This window comes from Alosa alosa, chromosome 12, assembly GCF_017589495.1.
Source record: "Alosa alosa isolate M-15738 ecotype Scorff River chromosome 12, AALO_Geno_1.1, whole genome shotgun sequence".
Taxonomy (NCBI): Eukaryota; Metazoa; Chordata; class Actinopteri; order Clupeiformes; family Clupeidae; genus Alosa; species Alosa alosa.
This window is the reverse complement of record NC_063200.1, coordinates 20,821,854-20,839,965: the sequence shown is the minus strand read 5'-3', so window position 1 is coordinate 20,839,965 and position 18,112 is coordinate 20,821,854. Positions and strand designations below refer to the sequence as shown.

The following is an 18,112-nucleotide window of genomic DNA, read 5'->3' as shown; positions in this document are numbered from 1 at the left end:
ATAATACCAAAATAGCTTCGACCTAGCATTATTATTTACTGCCTTGCACTTGACTGCGCCTTTAATGCCTACTAATTGACAAACTAATTGACAAACTAAATGACAATGCAATCAATTAAACATCAATATAAAGGTCAATAAATGTTAGTAATAGCCATGATATGGAATATTTATTAATGACAGGACACAAAGACCTATCAACGAAGATGAGGAAAAACAGGTTACCTTTGGGTTCTCCAGGATACCGGACTCGTAGCTGTTCAGACAGATACAATTCAATATTATCAAAATTGTAACTCAACAAATTATCACCTTACAGAGAGATAAGCCCTACACATGTGTAATACATGTTGTAACACCTTCAAAAAAGCCTTAATGCATTATACAACACACTTTGGCCATTTACTACCATTTAATTAATTTGCAAAAACATTTTTACCTGTGTGAAACACACAGTAGGCAAATGCTTGGAAAATGCATTCACTCACTCACTCACTCATTAAGTCAAAATCATCATGGTTCACCTGATGTGCATGAGGTTAGCGTCCATGCTCCATGGCGCCTTTGGAGTGACAGGCACTGGGATGCCATGTTTCTGTGGGAGAGAAGGAACTCTCCGTCACACCACTACAAGATGACACAAACAGCCCTGGCAAAAATCTGGCTCTTCTCTCAGAGGAAATGGTCAAGGAGAATCTTTCTTTTTATCTTACAGTTGGACATCTCATACTGGTGTTGTGATCATTTTTGCAATCACTGTAATCAAGCACTGTAATACACTGCGTGTAACAGATTTAAGTCATGCAAAATGTGTTGCATGATGTCTTTAAGTCAGCAGTCAAAATCTAGTGTTAAAGCCATATAGATTTGGTGACACACACACACACACACACGTTTGCCCATGCAAAAGGCAACCGAATCTGGAGCAGTTCATGGTGCCAGAGTATTTAATATTTTCTCCGTTCACCAGACTAAAAGTAATGCTAGGCTATGCATCACACTGTTAGTCGGTGCATTCCAAACTTACAGAAACTTACTTGCGTTTCATGAGGCACGGCTGTGTGCAATACTAACGGCACACAGATAAACTGAATTTCCACTGACAATCAGCCGCATAAAATGCCTTTGATTAAATCTAAAATCAGTTATGTTTCAAAAGGTCTAAGCTAAACACATAAAGAAAGACTCAGACAACAAAATTAGTCACCATAGTTACTGCTATTTAACTAATCCCTGTGGGCTTAAAAGACAAGGATACTTTACTATAATGGCATCTTGCCATTTCTCATAATAGTTCTCACAAGAACCAACAGCTCCCTCTAGAGGAATATTTTTACCATTCCATCCCTATTTCATCCAGCTACCAAGTACTTTACTCATCAGCATTTGATTAGCACTAACCTGGACATATCTAGACCGTTTGACTGAATTTTATCATTTTAGAAACAATTCATAATTTGTCAGAAACAATTTAACAGTTTAGAAATGTTAAACACAGAATTGCTGTCAACACAAAAGAAAAAAAAAAAAACTAAAAGCATAACCAGACAGCAACCAGTGTCCTTCTGAGTGAGAAGCAAATGTTTGACGGCCAAAAGCCTCTGGTTTCTACCTCAGCATATTCCATCAGGTCCTTCCTACCCTTGAAACGGGTGTAGAATTCTGGGATCCTCCAGGGAGCAATGATCTGAGGACATTTCAGAAGAAACTGGCTGTGATGGCGAACTACTAAATGAATATTATCAGAAAGACACCAGAAACTATGGAAGAGCACTTACTTTAACCTCAGGGTAGAGAGCATAGCAGGTCAGCTCAAAGCGAATTTGGTCATTTCCCTTTAAAGAGAAAGTAATACATTGGTCATTCGCAATGAAATATTTACTCAACTAACCCAGCCATCGCCATTACTAAAATAATAACATTAATACCTCAATAATCAGACAGCGCTGCGTAAAGTCCTTTACAGAGTGATCTATGCTGTGCTGCCACTGACACACATGGAAGGGAAGGTATAGGCTAAGAGGGATTTGTGTTAGAATCGCTCTCTTCCAGTTCCAACACAAATAGTGAGGAGACCTTACAAAAGTCTTGTGAGTGTGAGTGTGAGTGTGTGTGTGTGTGTGTGTGTGTGTGTGTGTGTGTGTGTGTGTGAGTGTGAGTGTGTGTGTGAGAGAGAGAGAGAGAGAGAGAGAGAGAGAGAGAGAGAGGAGAGAGAGAAAATGGGGATTTGTGATATATGTGCTTAATGAAGTAGAGGTGCACAGGGTAAATGCAGTCAGCGTGTACAAAGTAGAAGATACTACAGGTTACTGGACCTTAAAGAGAGTATGCACCAACTTTTTGAAACATAGGCAACTTGTAGATAATTGTCATTAAAGAAAGCAAAAAAGTTGTGAGCCAACATGCACAGGTGGACAACAAATTTACCCGATTACAGTTTTTCTCAGTCGCTTTGGTGCATTTCTCAAATCATAATTAACATATGCACAACAGATTTCTCCAAACAATTAGTGCAAACTGCACCCCATAGTGGATTACCTGCAAAAGCATGCATCTTGCTCAAAATGCTTTGTTTATGTGTCAAAAGCAAGCATTAATACCAAAGATCCTTGATTACTAGCCTCTCGCTCCGCTTTAACCCTCTGTTAATACCAATGGAACAGTCTGTGCAATCAGAATGGCAAGTCATGATGCCATTGTTTATGTCAAGATACTCAAATGGTTTTGTCTTGTTGTCAATATGGCAGTTTACTCTTTAAGTATTTTCTAACGATCAATGTGCAAGGCATTACTATTTTTCTATTTGCTATTTTTATGTGGCATAGCTATTTTAAAACTATAATGTTACACATTGTGTGTAAAGAGGGTTGATTGAATGAGACTGAATATGTTTCAAAGTTTTTACTGCTGACAGACATTGTGACTGTATAAAGAAAACAAAGACTTTTACAGCATTGTACAAATGAAAAATATGACTATGAATATACAGTAAAACACCCCTTGGTCAGCCCCTTGAGCTGTGCACCACTGAACAAATTTCTATACATCCTGAAATTCCTGTCTGTCAGGTCACATATAAGTATATGCTAAACAGACTATGACAGTAGTTTCACATTCGCATGTAATAACACAAGCGATGAAATAAGGCCAATTTGTTTTATGGGGTAGGACTATTCAACAGGGAGGGGGTAAAGGGGGCGTGCCTGCGTGAAATGCCGCAAGAAAGCTCGGAAATTTACAATTTCCAACTCGGGCGGGTGATTTACGAGTCAAATGGAAAGCCCCACTACATCATTCAGGGCGTCTGTCTTTAAATAGTAACTTGTCTCCCCCTATTGGCCATATTGAAAACTGCATCTGCATTCCTTCAGAGGGTGCTCCTAACAGAAGTGGCACATGTGCATTCTTTGAAGGAACTCTAGAGCGTATGGCCAAATCAGTCACCCAGACATTTAAACGTATACCACTGAGCCACTGGGAGCCATCTGAGAAGACTAAACAAGGAGTCTCACGGCTTCCTGGATCAGCAGAAATAGGTCGGGAAGTTTGGAAGTCTAAAGGTTTTGGCAAGCTTCGGCGCAGTCTTTATGCACTCCATATACAATGTGCACCACTGGCATACTCATTTTTTTCAACATGTCTCAGCAAACAAAGCGAACACATGCATGCCTGCAACTAACCTTGCTCTTGGCGTGTAAATTTTCCAGAGGTTATAAGAGCAAAGTCCAAATTGTCTCCTTAATTGACTTGTGGTCATAGTTTGAATATGCTCATGATTGAAGCAGTTTTATTGATGTAAGAGCACAAGACTTGTAAATCTTGGCGCTTATTGCCATTTAGCAGCAAGCACACCGATAAGCGCTAGGAATGGGTACTTTAGGGGCAGCCGTGGCCTACTGGTTAGCACTTCGGACCTGTAACCGGAGGGTTGCCGGTTCGAACCCCGACCAGTAAGCACGGCTGAAGTGCCCTTGAGCAAGGCACCCAACCCCTCACTGCTCCCCGCGCGCCGCTGTTGATGCAGGCAGCTCACTGCGCCGGGATTAGTGTGTGCTTCACCTCACTGTGTGTACAATGTGTGCTGTGTGTGTTTCACTAATTCACTGATTGGGACCAAATTTCCCCTCACGGGATCAAAAGAGTATATATACTTATAGACTAACTGGTTGAATTACATAGATGTTTCTAAATAGGCTACTTAAAAGACAGTGTAGACTCTCAGACGTTCAATCAATGATTCAGGGATCTTATATTTTCGCACAACCTTCCAACTACTCCACACGGAACAAAATATAGCTTATTGCTGACTGTAGAATGTTTTGTCACCGACTCGGTGACCTCAAAAAACAGATTTATGTGAAAAATCACTTTTCCTTTATGGTCAACTTGTAAAGCAAGCTGCTCTTACCATGATAAAAATACAAACCTCTCCTAAATAACTAAGAGCCCTAAATTGAATGATGGGCAAAGAGTTTAACCAAAGCTAAAATAATAACAAGGCAAACTCAATTTGGTAATTTAACACCATGCGCAACACCTTAATCACAAACACTGATGAGTCAACGTAGGGGCGCTGCTGGGAGGGGGAAAGTTAGGACGATTCTAAGGACCCAGCACTGACAGGGGGCCCCTAGAGAGCCACCCCCCACCCCCATAAATACTATATATTATCAGGGGCCCCAGAATTATTGTCTGTCATAGGGCCCAAATTATCTAGCAGCGCCCCAGAGTCGTAATATTCCTACCTGTGCCACAAGATAAATCTATTATAAAGATAATTTGTCCGACTTTGCCCTAAATGTGCACTGCGCATACCTTCCCTGTGGCCCCATGGGAGACGTACTGGGCCCCCTCCTGGCGAGCTATCTGCACCTGCCTGCGGGCGATGCAGGGCCGCGCCACAGAGGTGCCCAGCAGGTAGCGGTCCTCGTAAATGGCGTTGGCTTGGACTGATGGCCAGATGAACTCCTCCACAAACTCAGCTCGCACATCCTCAATGAACACCTGTGATGAGTCAATGAAAGAAATAGTCACATGCTGGGGACAAGGAGTCACTGAATTAAAGTTTCTTAATTAATTTTTATTCTTTTTAATAATTTTATTCTATGTACTTTAAATTGTATATACTGACTTTTATATATATTTTTTTATCTTTTCTTCATCTGTTTTTATTTTTCATGAAATATGCTTTTTGGCTTGTATTCTGTGTTCCCTAAGTATGGATCAAGGCCTGTGCCCCCAGCATGCGACCCATATTAGTAATGGCTTTCCAAGAATGTGACTTGCTACATGATCTACCAAAGCTCTGCCTAGAACAACTTACGATCAACAGGATCTTAGCATGCATACAAATGTTGAGTCACTCCATGGAAAATCCATGGAAATGTACATATTTTAACTCAAATGTTGTATTTGTATGAGTATTTGGCACCCCCGAGTGCAACTTCTACTGGTGTTTTACACTAAATGTGCTGCTCGCTTTCTCCATTCAATATCTGTTGTTTCTGGTACATGATATTATACAGAGATGGGCAAAAATACATCAAAATATACTTTAAAATAAAATATAAAATACTCTTATTTTAAGTTTATCAAAATGAACAACAAAATACAGCAGCCACATGATATATAAAAATAAATACTGTACAAATACTGTATTTTTGTATTTCTGTGAGTATTTTTGTACTCACACAGAATGTGACCAGACGTCCTGATTTAACCGGGACAGTCCCGATTTTGTAGTAGCCTAAAGCATCCGGAGCCTGATTTCGATAATGTGTGTGTGCGCGCGTGTGTTAGTCAATCGTAACAGTCTGCATATTAATCTTTGCAGTCAACCTTACAGTGTATCTCTGTAAACATTATTGCAATGCCTCGCAATATATGCCTCGTTTTAACGGTTAGGACAATGCAGAAGAGAAAGTCATCATTCTATGGTTGACCTATGACTGAGTTTTGTTTTCAAATGTTTTCATGCATGTCTGGATAATGGGTGAGGGATGTTTAGGAGACAGACTATCGTAAATCCTCAAATTATGGCTGGGGTATTTTATTTACTTAGGCTGCGCAAAGCACAGCACCTTTATTTGAAGCAGGCTTGTATTCGAGGCAGGCCTTTATTTGTTAAGTGGTGCGTTTTATTGTGAGACAAGCATTTCGTTTGGAGCGGCATACCGGTAGGCTATCAAAAGCAATAGATGTTCAGTTTGGTTTGGGATTTAATTTATGTTTGGACTGTTTGATTATATTGCTAAATGTTGGGGCTGATGGCCACTGAAATCTGTGGGGTATTTGATGGTTCACTATTAAGTTTCATGTAGTTGAAAGAGTGTCGGGATTTCCATCCGCTTATTGCGAGACCAGGCATCCGCTTACCTTCATTCACGGAACGTGCGCTGTGCTGTAATGGAAACCTTATTGTGTATAGCCAAATATGTAGGTCTACGATAGCCTAAATTGAGTTTTTTTTTTTTAATTATGCATGATTTAGTTGAATAAAATTCATAGGCTGGAATGCCTCACAGCAACAATTGTGTTTAAATGTAGGCTACTGCTTCAGCCTCTGGCAAGCTCAGAAGGGGGCGGCAAGCGACTGAGCGACGTGTTGGAGACCCATGGTAAACTTTTCATTAGCAACAATATTAAACCAACCAACAATATAAAATATTAAGAAGAGCTCTTTTAGGAGTTAAATCGAAACAATGTAGGAAATTATTACCGGCCTTTATTTGTCCGAATCTGAGGCCCGGCTATAAATAGAATCCCAGCCATAATTTGAGGATTTAGGTATGCACATGTGTTTCAGGCATAGTGCAAGCACTAATCTCTGACTGAAAGTGTGCAGAACTATTGCATTTACATTATATTTAATACATTTTCCCGGGGCTGACATCCCCAAACCCACCGAAAAAATGTCTTACTTGCGATCTTACGATCTCATTCCACAAGCCTAGAGCGCTCTCTCACAGCTGTAGACGGTAATGTTTCATGTAGGGTTCATGTCAGTTAATATGAATAAACATTTAAAAACATGTTCAATTATATATATTTTCATATATAAGTCGCGCCTGACTATAAAGCCAAACTATGAAAAAAGTGTGACTTATAGTCCAGGAAATACGGTACTCACACTCACAAAGTCATAACTGAACTTGTCAAGTGGTACAAAATAACCTATTGAGAGCCACAAAATGTGGGCTTAAAGCAACCCAAGGCAGTTATTTTTATTTTTCAAACTCATGCTACGCTGACATTAATAGAGAATTAAGGGCAGGGTTTCATTTGTCCGGTAATTGCTGGACATTGGCCAGAAAAAAAAAAAAAAAAACGAAATGTCCGGTCAAATTGTCCGATTGAAATTGGCTAATAATCACGTCCCCCCTAACACGATCTGAATTTGAGAATAGGCCTATACTAAAGCAAGAATACGTCCTTTGGCTATGTTTTAAAGGAACAGGCTCTACCGTTTGAGAGTTATTAAACAACACGCATGTTGCATTTCAAATAGGAAGTGCACACTTAAAACGTCTGTTAAACAACAAACAAATGAGTGATCAACGGTTCAAATATGGCCAGGCCCACGCAGACAGCCAGGCCAGACGCGATTGATGATGATAAATTGGTAATGCCTGAAGCCTCAGATGTCCGGTCAGCTCCACTACCACCAGAGAAAAAGCAGAAGTGTCGGGCGTATCTGTCGGAATCAGTGACGTTGAAAGTGGAGTTGCGGGGGGTGCGGCCGTACCAGACATTGGTCATTCTCCATGTAGACAGACCAATGGCTACACTGGACACTGCATGCTTTCTCTGTCTATGATCTGCAGGGTTAGGGCCTCCTCGACGAGGAGATTGCTGGTCCGCAGAACCGCGGACCGAAAAGAAAAATAAACTAAACGTTTTCCAGAATAGGAAATATTTCTTAATTTAGTGTTCACTTTATCAAATAAAGAGGCATAGCATTAGAGGGTAGCGCTCATTCAATGTGTGTGCGCATCTGAGCAAAACTGTTTAACTCTTTAAGCTACATAGCCTGTCTTTAGTTTTCCTCAACTTGACTAATTAAGAAGCGATAATAGAATATTTGACCGGCATATCATCAATATGTCCGGAAAACGAAACCTCAACATTTTTTTCAAGCGGAAACTCTGATTAAAACCACATAGTGTTCAGTGTCCCGCCGGCAGGACAGTTACACCCCTCCCCCACCAACATTCTAAATCAATTGTATGCACCATATTGCTATGTAGCATAGTAATGTTAAACACCATTTGAAAGCTTTGACTCTTGGGAATCCAAAAATGACAACTTTTTTCATGTACAATCTGTATAGTGCTTTACATTCTCAGATTAATCGTATTATGTCTCAATTAAATAAGTAGATGCAACATATTGGCTACTGAAATATTCCCATAGAACCTATAGAAATTGAATCTTCATGTTGTATTATCCAATATTAGTTGTACAGTCTATCTTATACACACTCAACCAACAAAGTAAATGCAAAAAGAGAGACTTTTTTTGTAATTATTCCATATTTTGTGTAGTCAGTCTATATCAGAACACCTGACATACAATCTAAATAGTCCACAAGAAACCTCAAAGTGTTACCTTTCATTTGAGACCAGGATTATGATTTACACAAAGGGGTTCATGTGCAGTAAGCCTTTGATTGTCAGTATGCATTTTGGATAACCAAAAGTCTTATGGGGAGTTTCCATAGGCATTTTACAAAACGCATGAGCATACCTTGGTAAATAATGGTCTAAAGCACTCATATTTTCATTCTATATTGATCTACATTTGCACACAGCTTCACAAGACCTGGTGCTAGGGCTCAGTTATGTTTCTAAGTGATATCAAGTGACCTAGAGGGCTGAAATGTGGTCAGTTCAGAGATGCTTGTAATCCGGCAGAAAGAAAAAACTATATTCTAGCCTCTGTAACTGTTATTTTGACTGTTTCCTACGAAAACTACAGGTTCTCAGCTTTCTACAGAGGTCCAACATTTGATGGTAGGCCCCAAAAGAGGTGGGAACAATGCCCTTGGAAATAGGCACAGTGCAATTAAAAAAAAAACTTGAAATTTGTATTGAGATCCATGTGGTTTTAAGGGACAAAATTATGAATTTTTCATTGTGTTGTTTTGGGTAACATGGGGCAACTTTTAGGAATGTTGCAGGCCAACCACATAACCTGTTTTATGTGTTCTATATGTTCTGATTGGATGATCATTTTAATTTGCCTCCTGATGCTTACAGCTCTAAAGAAAAAAAAATGGCCCAATATCAAAGAGACCTTGCCAGAACAATAATACTCAGGAATATTGCCCAACAACATTGCTCAGAAAGGTGTATCATCAGTTTTGGAGGAGACATAGACATTACAGTCCAAGGTGTTCCAACGTTCTACCAAAAACAGTCAAACTTATAGGTATGGGTGAGCCACACCTATAACCATGTGGTTGATTGAGTGGGTTGGTGTGAGAGCGGTAGTGTATTGTGTGTGTGAGCAACCTACATGTTACTCTGTGAGCAACTTACTGTTAATCTTGCACTGGATCATCTTCCTGAATCTCAATATTCTGATCACATCAAGTCTGGGCAAATTACTAGGTGAGCATCAGTCAGAGGCTACATTCATTGTTTTGCACTTTTATGATATCATCACATCAAAGATATTGATTTTACCAAAAATATTTGGCAGTATTCTGAAACTATAAAAATACAAAGCCATTTTCTACAATTCAATTAAACATATTACAATTATATTTTAAATACATATTTTAAATACATGTATCATAAATACTGCCCTTCCCTGGTATTATATTCCTATAGTGGGTCTCTTCCAGGGGAACACACAACCAATATCATAACCCCAACCTCCCAACAAACAAAAATGCATTGATTTTCAGGGTACCCTATTCACGGGGAATGTTAACATTCAAATTCATATCCCGACCTTTCAAGATTTTTTTTTTTTTATGGTGGGGGTGCACAGTCTGCTGTGGCCTTTTCCCTCTTCCTTAAGGACACGTGGCACTCACCTTTTTTGCCCCTAGACTCTCAGCTTTCTTCTGTGCAGCCTCAAAGTCCTCGTCCTGCCCAATGTTGGCCTGTTGCATGGAATAAGCACAGCAATGATTAGCTCGTTGCTAGAGAGGCACTTACTGTTTAGACCAATGCAGAGATGCTTTTTTTTCTTTGATGATTACATAACAAAGCAGTCATAACAACCTAATGCATACCAAGAGGCTTGTTGTCCACTATTTATTGATTGAAGTTTATTTGTCCCAAGGGATATGAAGCACAGCCCCCTTTCCAGTTCCACAAACAAACCTTGATAAGATTATTACAAATAACGTCTGCATCTCAATGGCAAAACAAAACCCACAAACGGGTTAAAACTAGTTATTAATATGATCCGTGAATTATCCAGAGAGGATAATCAAATCAAATGAGATTTGGATCCTGTTTAATTTGGTTCCAGTTCATTGGACCGCATGTCTGGCGGGAAGAAAGGAGCCCTACACAGGAGGTCAAGGGAAAGGGCTGGCAGTCTGGACTCGTTACGTAACCTCTGCTGACTGACTCACTCCCATTGAAATTCAGAGAGCGTCCAATGGTCCTTGCCTAGCAGACCTGATTGAGCAGTTAGCTAGCCACATTTTTTTAGCATTAACCAAATACTCTTCGAACTGTTACTCATTATCGCATTATCTAAATCAAAATAAATATTCCTGTCAGTACTTTGGAATAATATGAAGCCATAGCTGAAGCCAACTGAAAATACACTACTGGGTGATTCTGTGTCAAATCAGACAGAGTCCAAGAAAATGTCTGCCAAACTGTCTCAGATTTTCCTCAAAGTTTGTCTACATAATGTATAGGTCCCAAAACATCTGTAAAATGTTTTTGTTCAATTCCAATCTTTTAGATTGGTTTTAGTTATTACACTCTCAAAAATGCCTTATCTTGAAAATCATGTTTAGGTGCTAATATCTAAAACAATAGCATTCCTTGTTTGCCCAAATGTTGTAGGATGGATGGCAAATAAGTTCTCAGTATGACTAGGCCATTAAAAGTTTGTACTGCATGCACAAAAAAAGTAATACTGAGGGTACTATGAACTACTATAGCTGCTTTCAGACATAGGTGTAAGTCTGGATGTTCTGCGGATATCAAGCGGTTGGGCCGTAGATCTGAACAACATAACTGAACATTTGGAAATCCGAACTTAGCCGGCTCTTACACTACTCCCGTCCTAGTATTTCCGACGGACATTATGTAAATGAGCTCATGTCTGAATAAAGCGAAGAACATGCGGAGATTCTGTTCATGTGCGTGTTCAACCACGTTCAACCACGCGGAGATTCTGTTCATGTGCGTTGGTGTCGTTCATTGACAAACGTTGCAATTGCCTGATGATGGTCATCTGACCGAAACTTAGACTACAATAAAGTTACAATAAAGTTACAATTGCAAATGAAGATAGTGTGCGGGAGCTTTCTACTTATTTGGATATCAGTGACAGTAAGTATCTTTCGTAGAGGTTCACAAAGTTGTACGCACTGGAGGGTCATGTGAAATGTAGAGACCATTGTCAAATCCAGCAAACATAGTCCACTATTGTAAACTTTCAAAAGCAACCATGCTCATAAAATACAGTTTTCACTGAATACATGGAGTATAATCTTTCTCATGTAGGATGCAATCAGAAAACCCTCACAGGCAGCACCACTGAGCCGAATACAAACTCATAAATGGTCAGTTGTCATTGCTAACCATTTATGAGAAGCAGGTCATCCAGAAGGCAAGGTCTATATTGGACTGTAAAAATCATCCCCTTCACTGTTCATTTGAAGCTCTTCCCTCAGGCCGGAGACTAAGAGTCCAATAGTACAAAAGAGTCCACTAAAGGTCCAATAGTACAAAAAACTCTTTTATTCCTAGCAGTGTTTCCCATACATTGACTTATTTGTGGCGGCCCACCACAATATCAACACTGGCCACCACACAATGATTTTCCAGGTTGTACTAAATTGTGCTTAAATCTGGTTAGCATCATAACCCACGCTGTGCTAATTTGTTAAAAACTGTTGCATTCAAGTTAATTCTGCAAACCAACCACCACAAATGGAATTCAATGCTCTGGGAAACACTGCCTAGTGCAATATGCCTGCTAAATTTGCACAATTTTGCTTTATTGCACATACACTATTCTGATGACCATCTGTCAGAAACATAGATTGATAAGACAGCTTCCTAACTTTCTTAACTTATATATTAACTTGTGTCTTTTTTCCCCCATCTTGTGTCTTTGTGTATCTTGTGCTATTTATGTGTACCTGACTGCGAGACAAGTTTCTCTTTGGGACAATAAAGTTTACTGAACTGAACTGAAACTAAAAATAAACGTTATGATCTCAATACACAAGCTGTCTTATGTCTTCAGTAAAGCATTCATTATGCCTTCTAGTAGCAAACTGGTTAAAGTAGGTGAATTAATACAACATATTACATAAAGTGCATGTTTTGGCTCCATGGGATGTTATGATGTACAGTACACAACAACATGTAATAACATGCTAATAATTCTGACTCAACATTCCAGATTCCTCAAAGCTACTGATATTCCTAGCGTAGCATTCCAGAGATATTACTTCCCTTTTGTTTTCCCTGGGGCCCAACACTCCACCAGGTTTTTCATTGTGATCTCCCACAACTGTGCTCAATATAATCCTCAGTCACAACTCAATTTGAGGCCTGACGTGCCACTGGGATTAATGCAATACAAATCTTTCAAGAGGGAGAAAGGAACCTCTCTCATTGTGCCTTTCATCAGTCTCTTTATCCAATCACAAAGTAGTATACCGTCACATCCCCACATGGGCTCCACTTGAATGTAAATATGATCAAGCATTGGCATGGTCATGGCAACCATTCTAAACCCATTGATATTACACAAAAATATCACCTTGATCAAATTACTGAAAAATAAAAATGACAAAAGAATCATTTTACAGACTCCAGGAAGAGCAAAACTAGAGTAAAAATATGCTTTCAAGCACTTTAGACTATAGTTTAGGGGAGGGGGACTAAGGTAAGGTAACAATAATTAACCTATATGAAAATGGTTACACCCAAAACTGGCAGTAGGTTGCATTTTGATGCCAATCCTACCCCACCCCCTTTTCATTTGCCATACTATGTTCAGAGCAGACAGAGGGGGTAAAGTGCACTGCAAGCAGATTCCACCACCAAGCCAAACTCAGGTCAGGAGTTCGTCAAGCCCAGCACAAGCAGTTAATCTCCCCCTTTCCACGTCCGCCTGACCACACAATACCCACCTGTCACCTTCACTACATGTCATGAAGTTGCCTAACCTTTCTGCTTCAGTGGAAGACATAAAAGTTGTAGCCTCTGATAATGTTTATTTCAGCAACATTTGTTTGTGCCAATTAAGCATGGTATGTATCAATCATATCACTTTTGACATTGAAGGCTAAGCTATTGATGGAAAACGTGTGTGTGGAAAAAATGCAACTCTAACACTGAAAGCTGTGAGTCAGAAAATGTAAGGTCTGAGAACTACAGTTATGGGTCCAGATTCCAGATGATGTATGGCTACCCCAGTCTAAATTTAATTTCTTGTGACACTGAAGAGAAACGTGTGGCATTAAAAGGAAGAATCCTGAGCTTTTCTTTATAGTATAATTTCTATATACTAGCACTTTAAAAAAACAAACTGCCATTGCTCTTTATATTTTAGGCATCTTATAGATTCTTAAATCTAAATTGTACCTATTGTAATTGTTTATGTAGTGGTCATACCAAGTAAGCGATTACATCATAGCCTTGCTCCTTGAGCCACACAAGGATACAAGATGTGTCCAGTCCTCCACTGTATGCTAAGACCACGGTTCCTTTAGACATCTTTTTCTATTGTGGTCTTTGCCACGGAGCTCAACCTGAAATGCAAGAGAACAGATACCTCTGGGTTTTCAATCACAACATTGCACAGTTCAACTGAAAATCATATTCTATTTTGGTGGCACTTGAAAAGCAATGATAATCTTATTATTTTGCATCTAGGCTAAAACTTCCATATTGATGCAAGTAACAAGCTGCAAGTTATGTTAACTTTTAGTTGTGTGCTTGTTTACATTTTTGCAGTAGAAAAAAAAACAGCGATCAGAAAATGGACATTTCAGTGACAGAAAATTAAGCTCCCGCACACGGTTTTCATTTGCAATTGTAACTTTTAATTTGCAACGTAAGGTAGGCCTAATTGCCTGATGATGGTCATCTGACCGAGACTTAGGCTACAATAAAGTTACAATAAAGTAATTAGGAGGGCTTGTTTGATTCGTTTGACGTTAGCATCATTTTAGGGGGCAATGAAATGAAAATAAATATTCTGAGAATAATATGCGGTGTTGTGTGAAGCAACATCGATCACTGCCAATGAGTAACGTTGACGTTAGTTAATGTTTTGTAGTAGTAACGTTAATGTTAACGGGAACAGATTCTGAGTAACTAACGTTAATGTTAACATAAATTGTACTCCGCCATCATCACGTTTATACCAATTTTTTTGTTTTTGTCTCAACAGAGAAATTGATCAGTCTGTGAAAGAAGCCTGAATGGTAGCGACTGGGCAAAAGTAATCAGTTGTGTTAACGTAAAGGCTACACGTTGCCTCATTAAAGTTTACTCAATCATTCGGTAACATTAACTTTAGCTGCTTCATCTGCTATTTTAGTTAGCACCTCAAAGGCGATATGTACAAACGATATGCACCATTTCTGTGCATTCCCCCGATAAGAACATGTACGTGTCAAACACAAATGATTACCAGTACTCATAAATATATACTTACAGATTTATGAAGCAAAAGCTTTGGTTTCGGGTTTCCCTTTTACTGTCTATGGGGTTTCCTTTCTGACTGTGTTGTCTGTCTTTTGGTCCGCGTGGGAAACAGAATGGATGACGTTTTTAGGAAAGCTTGCCGTAGGAACGCCGACCAATGACAATGTGCCTAATGAATTTAGGGGGGCGTATCAACAGGTGGTAGGTCAGCTAAAGAAGGGATTTGATTTATTGATTGGTCCAGCTAGAGGAGGAACTATTTTACCGGTAAATTGTTTTTTTTAACAGCAAATATAATATATTTTATATACTGATTCAATTAAATATTAAATATGCTGATTCAGCTTCAGACAGACAGTATCCTTTCGGCCAACAGCGAACGTGTGGTTGAGCCCCCCACCCCTTACAGCTGGAGTTTTGAGTAGCCTAAAGTAGCCTAGGCTAAAGCATAGAAATGCACACCATGGAACAAGACACGTGGACAAGGACAAATTATATTAAACAGGCCATTATGGAAAAGAAAGTGAACATCCTAAACAAAAACCACACACACACATACAATTACATGCTATTATATATTATTACTAAACATTGTGAATGGCAATACACCATTGGAAGTCTAAATGAGGTAGTAAGCCTACTTGATATGCCAGCTGCCACCTATTAGCAATAGCTAGGTGATATTGTAATATTGATAGCTTTTCTCACATTTTTCTGTGTTTAATGCTGGATTTCAGTGTTGGTATGTTGAACAGGACAAGGTTGTGTATGGCAGAGTGATACAAGTGATGCACTGGAGTGAGTAACCTATAGCCATGAGCAGAACATGAAGTAAAGTTGTGTTGGAATTCCATTCTAGTAGGCCTATTCATTATTGTCGTCCATTAATATTTCATGGCGGCAGATTGCCTATGAGAACAACATAAAATCTCTGCTTGTTGCTGCTGCTGGAATAACGCATGAGCAAAGTGGGCACATGCCCAGGGCCCTAATGCTCCAGGAGGGCCCTGGAAAATTTGAAATATTGAAATTAATTACCATCGTATGGTGTGAAAAATCTGCTTCAATTTCAAATGATGCATGTGTCTGTTTAGTTTTCATATTTTGTATTACCTACTACACTACATTCCATCTGTATTTAGCGGGGCAGTGAAGCATAAAAATGTATCACTTTGTAGTGAGGTAGAAAAACTCACAAAAGGGAGTCTGATCAGATTTAGAATTGTAGGCGCCTTGGGTTTTGACCCCTGACAATGGCTGACAAAATGTGGGTTTTGTTAAGTGAAAAGGGAGTGAAAGCACAAACTAACAACTAATACAGTTATATATTTTACCATAAATCTATGTTATTCTTCTTCACACACTCAACAAGTAGCCTGGATACCAGACTCTCTGACTTCGCAGAGAGTCTGGCCTAGATCCATTGGCAAACGTTATTTCCTGGTTAGTGGATGCTTGTCTGAAGTTTGAAATCATTGGAGTTAAATCACTAACGTTTGGTAACCGTATGTCAACCACACATGTTGACACAACGATAACGATAGGCTTGCAACTTAAATGTAATCGCTCTCAGGAACGCCCTCTGTTCGCTGGTTGGTTCGGAGACAAGTTGCCGAAGTAAACGAAGTGAACGAGAGCTATTCCGGACGGAGTACTGTAGGGAAAAGAAATCGAGCAGAAGTACGTAGGCAGGCAGAGGCCAGGCTAATAAACAAGGTCCTTAAATATTTAAATAAGTAAAAATAAAGCCTGTCATGCAAGGCTCCAACCTGCACACCTGGAGCACTTTTTGGGTTATGTGTCACTTCAGCAGGGTCAGGAGAAGTTAGGCTCGAACTGGCAACCTTCTGACTGCTACACGTTTCCTCTACCTCCCGAGCCACTGCCACCCTGCATGTTCATGTAGTGTGATCAGATTGTGTGTAGTAACAATTAAAAATCATTCAATAATTTACATTTAGATTTAGTCATTTAGCTGATGCTTTTATCCAAAGCAACTGACAGAACTTTTAGTGAAACACATTATAATTAATAGGCCAAAATCATATGAGTGTTTTTTTTTTACAGTGTCTGTGCCTGAGGTTTTTTTAATTCAAGTCCAGTGCAGAACTGAACAAGATAAGCATGTAGCTATGTAAGTTCCTGTGACAAATTTGATGTGCCTAAATATCTTCAAACTCAAGTATGCTGGACATAGAATTGTTATTTATAGATGAGATGACCTCCCCACTGTGGAATGGGGGGGAGATAAGAGATGCTACAAGGGAATTCAAACACACCCAACACCTGACCATCTATTGATGTCATTGTGTCATTGAGATATGTGTAATTTTTCTCTGTTAAGGATTGGCATTGTAAGAATATACAGTATACCCAGTCTGAGAACATCAGATTCAGCATAATCTCACATATGGTGATCTTATCAAAATAACAAAATAGGCATTAGAAGCCAAATCCATTTACATTTAGAGCGTAGGAGGTACTTCGAGGAGGTATTACATTTTATCGTGACTCGAAGAGCTGTAAACAGTGTTGTAAGGCGACGAGATGGTGGCAAACTTTTTTAAAACACAGAAAGACTTAAATCAATGAACACATCTACTTATTTCCCTTTTTTCTCTTCTGTTTTCAGTGCATAAGGCATTCAGTGGAGCAGCACCTTAATAGTACAGCGGGTAACCATGAAAATTGTTCTATAACTATATATAACTATAATTCTACTATACTTAGGTTATACCATGAGGTTTATTTTCAGATTGGGAGGGAAGTCAAATTGGACCTCTGAGGCCCGGGAGAGGTCAAATCCAAGATGGCCGCCAATAATATTCAAAAGTGCCTCACGTTGGAACCAAACACAGTAGAAAAACACTTAAGGTGTCATTTCCCACTAACTTTTGGGTGCCTATTCTGTATCTGATAACTTTGAAACCACCAGAGTTCAAGAAAATGCATTTATGTAAAGGTCAAGGTAAACAAAACATCAAAATATTCATTTTTTATGTATCCCAATTCATTTCTTTGTTGTCGCTGTATTATTCAGTTATTAGTTGTTATTTCATGAGATTTGTGGCTAATTTCATTTCTTCACAGCACAGAATTATCCACAGGTGACCCCCCTAGACCATTTTCACAGACCACCTGCAATACCACCGCTGGTTGAAAAAACCCTGCTTTAGAGAGTTGTTGCTACAGGCCACAGAAAATGCATACAATGTAGAGAGCACTTCAACCGACATATTCTAACA

General features: G+C 39.3%; 1 protein-coding gene across 1 annotated transcript in view; it reads right to left on the bottom strand.

Annotated features, from left to right (window-relative positions):
• The window catches only part of ass1 (argininosuccinate synthase 1), a 48,584-nt gene extending 33,593 nt beyond the window's left edge, over positions 1-14,991 (bottom strand). The window contains exons 1-8 of the mRNA XM_048259927.1: positions 14,878-14,991; positions 13,830-13,966; positions 10,043-10,111; positions 4,816-5,004; positions 1,779-1,835; positions 1,613-1,687; positions 525-595; positions 226-256 (exon numbers count right to left, since the gene is read on the bottom strand). Coding sequence (XP_048115884.1) covers positions 226-256; positions 525-595; positions 1,613-1,687; positions 1,779-1,835; positions 4,816-5,004; positions 10,043-10,111; positions 13,830-13,931 — 594 coding nt within the window. The 5' untranslated portion in view covers positions 13,932-13,966; positions 14,878-14,991. The remainder of the gene's footprint in view (positions 1-225; positions 257-524; positions 596-1,612; positions 1,688-1,778; positions 1,836-4,815; positions 5,005-10,042; positions 10,112-13,829; positions 13,967-14,877) is intronic.
• Positions 14,992-18,112: the final 3,121 nt, after the last annotated feature.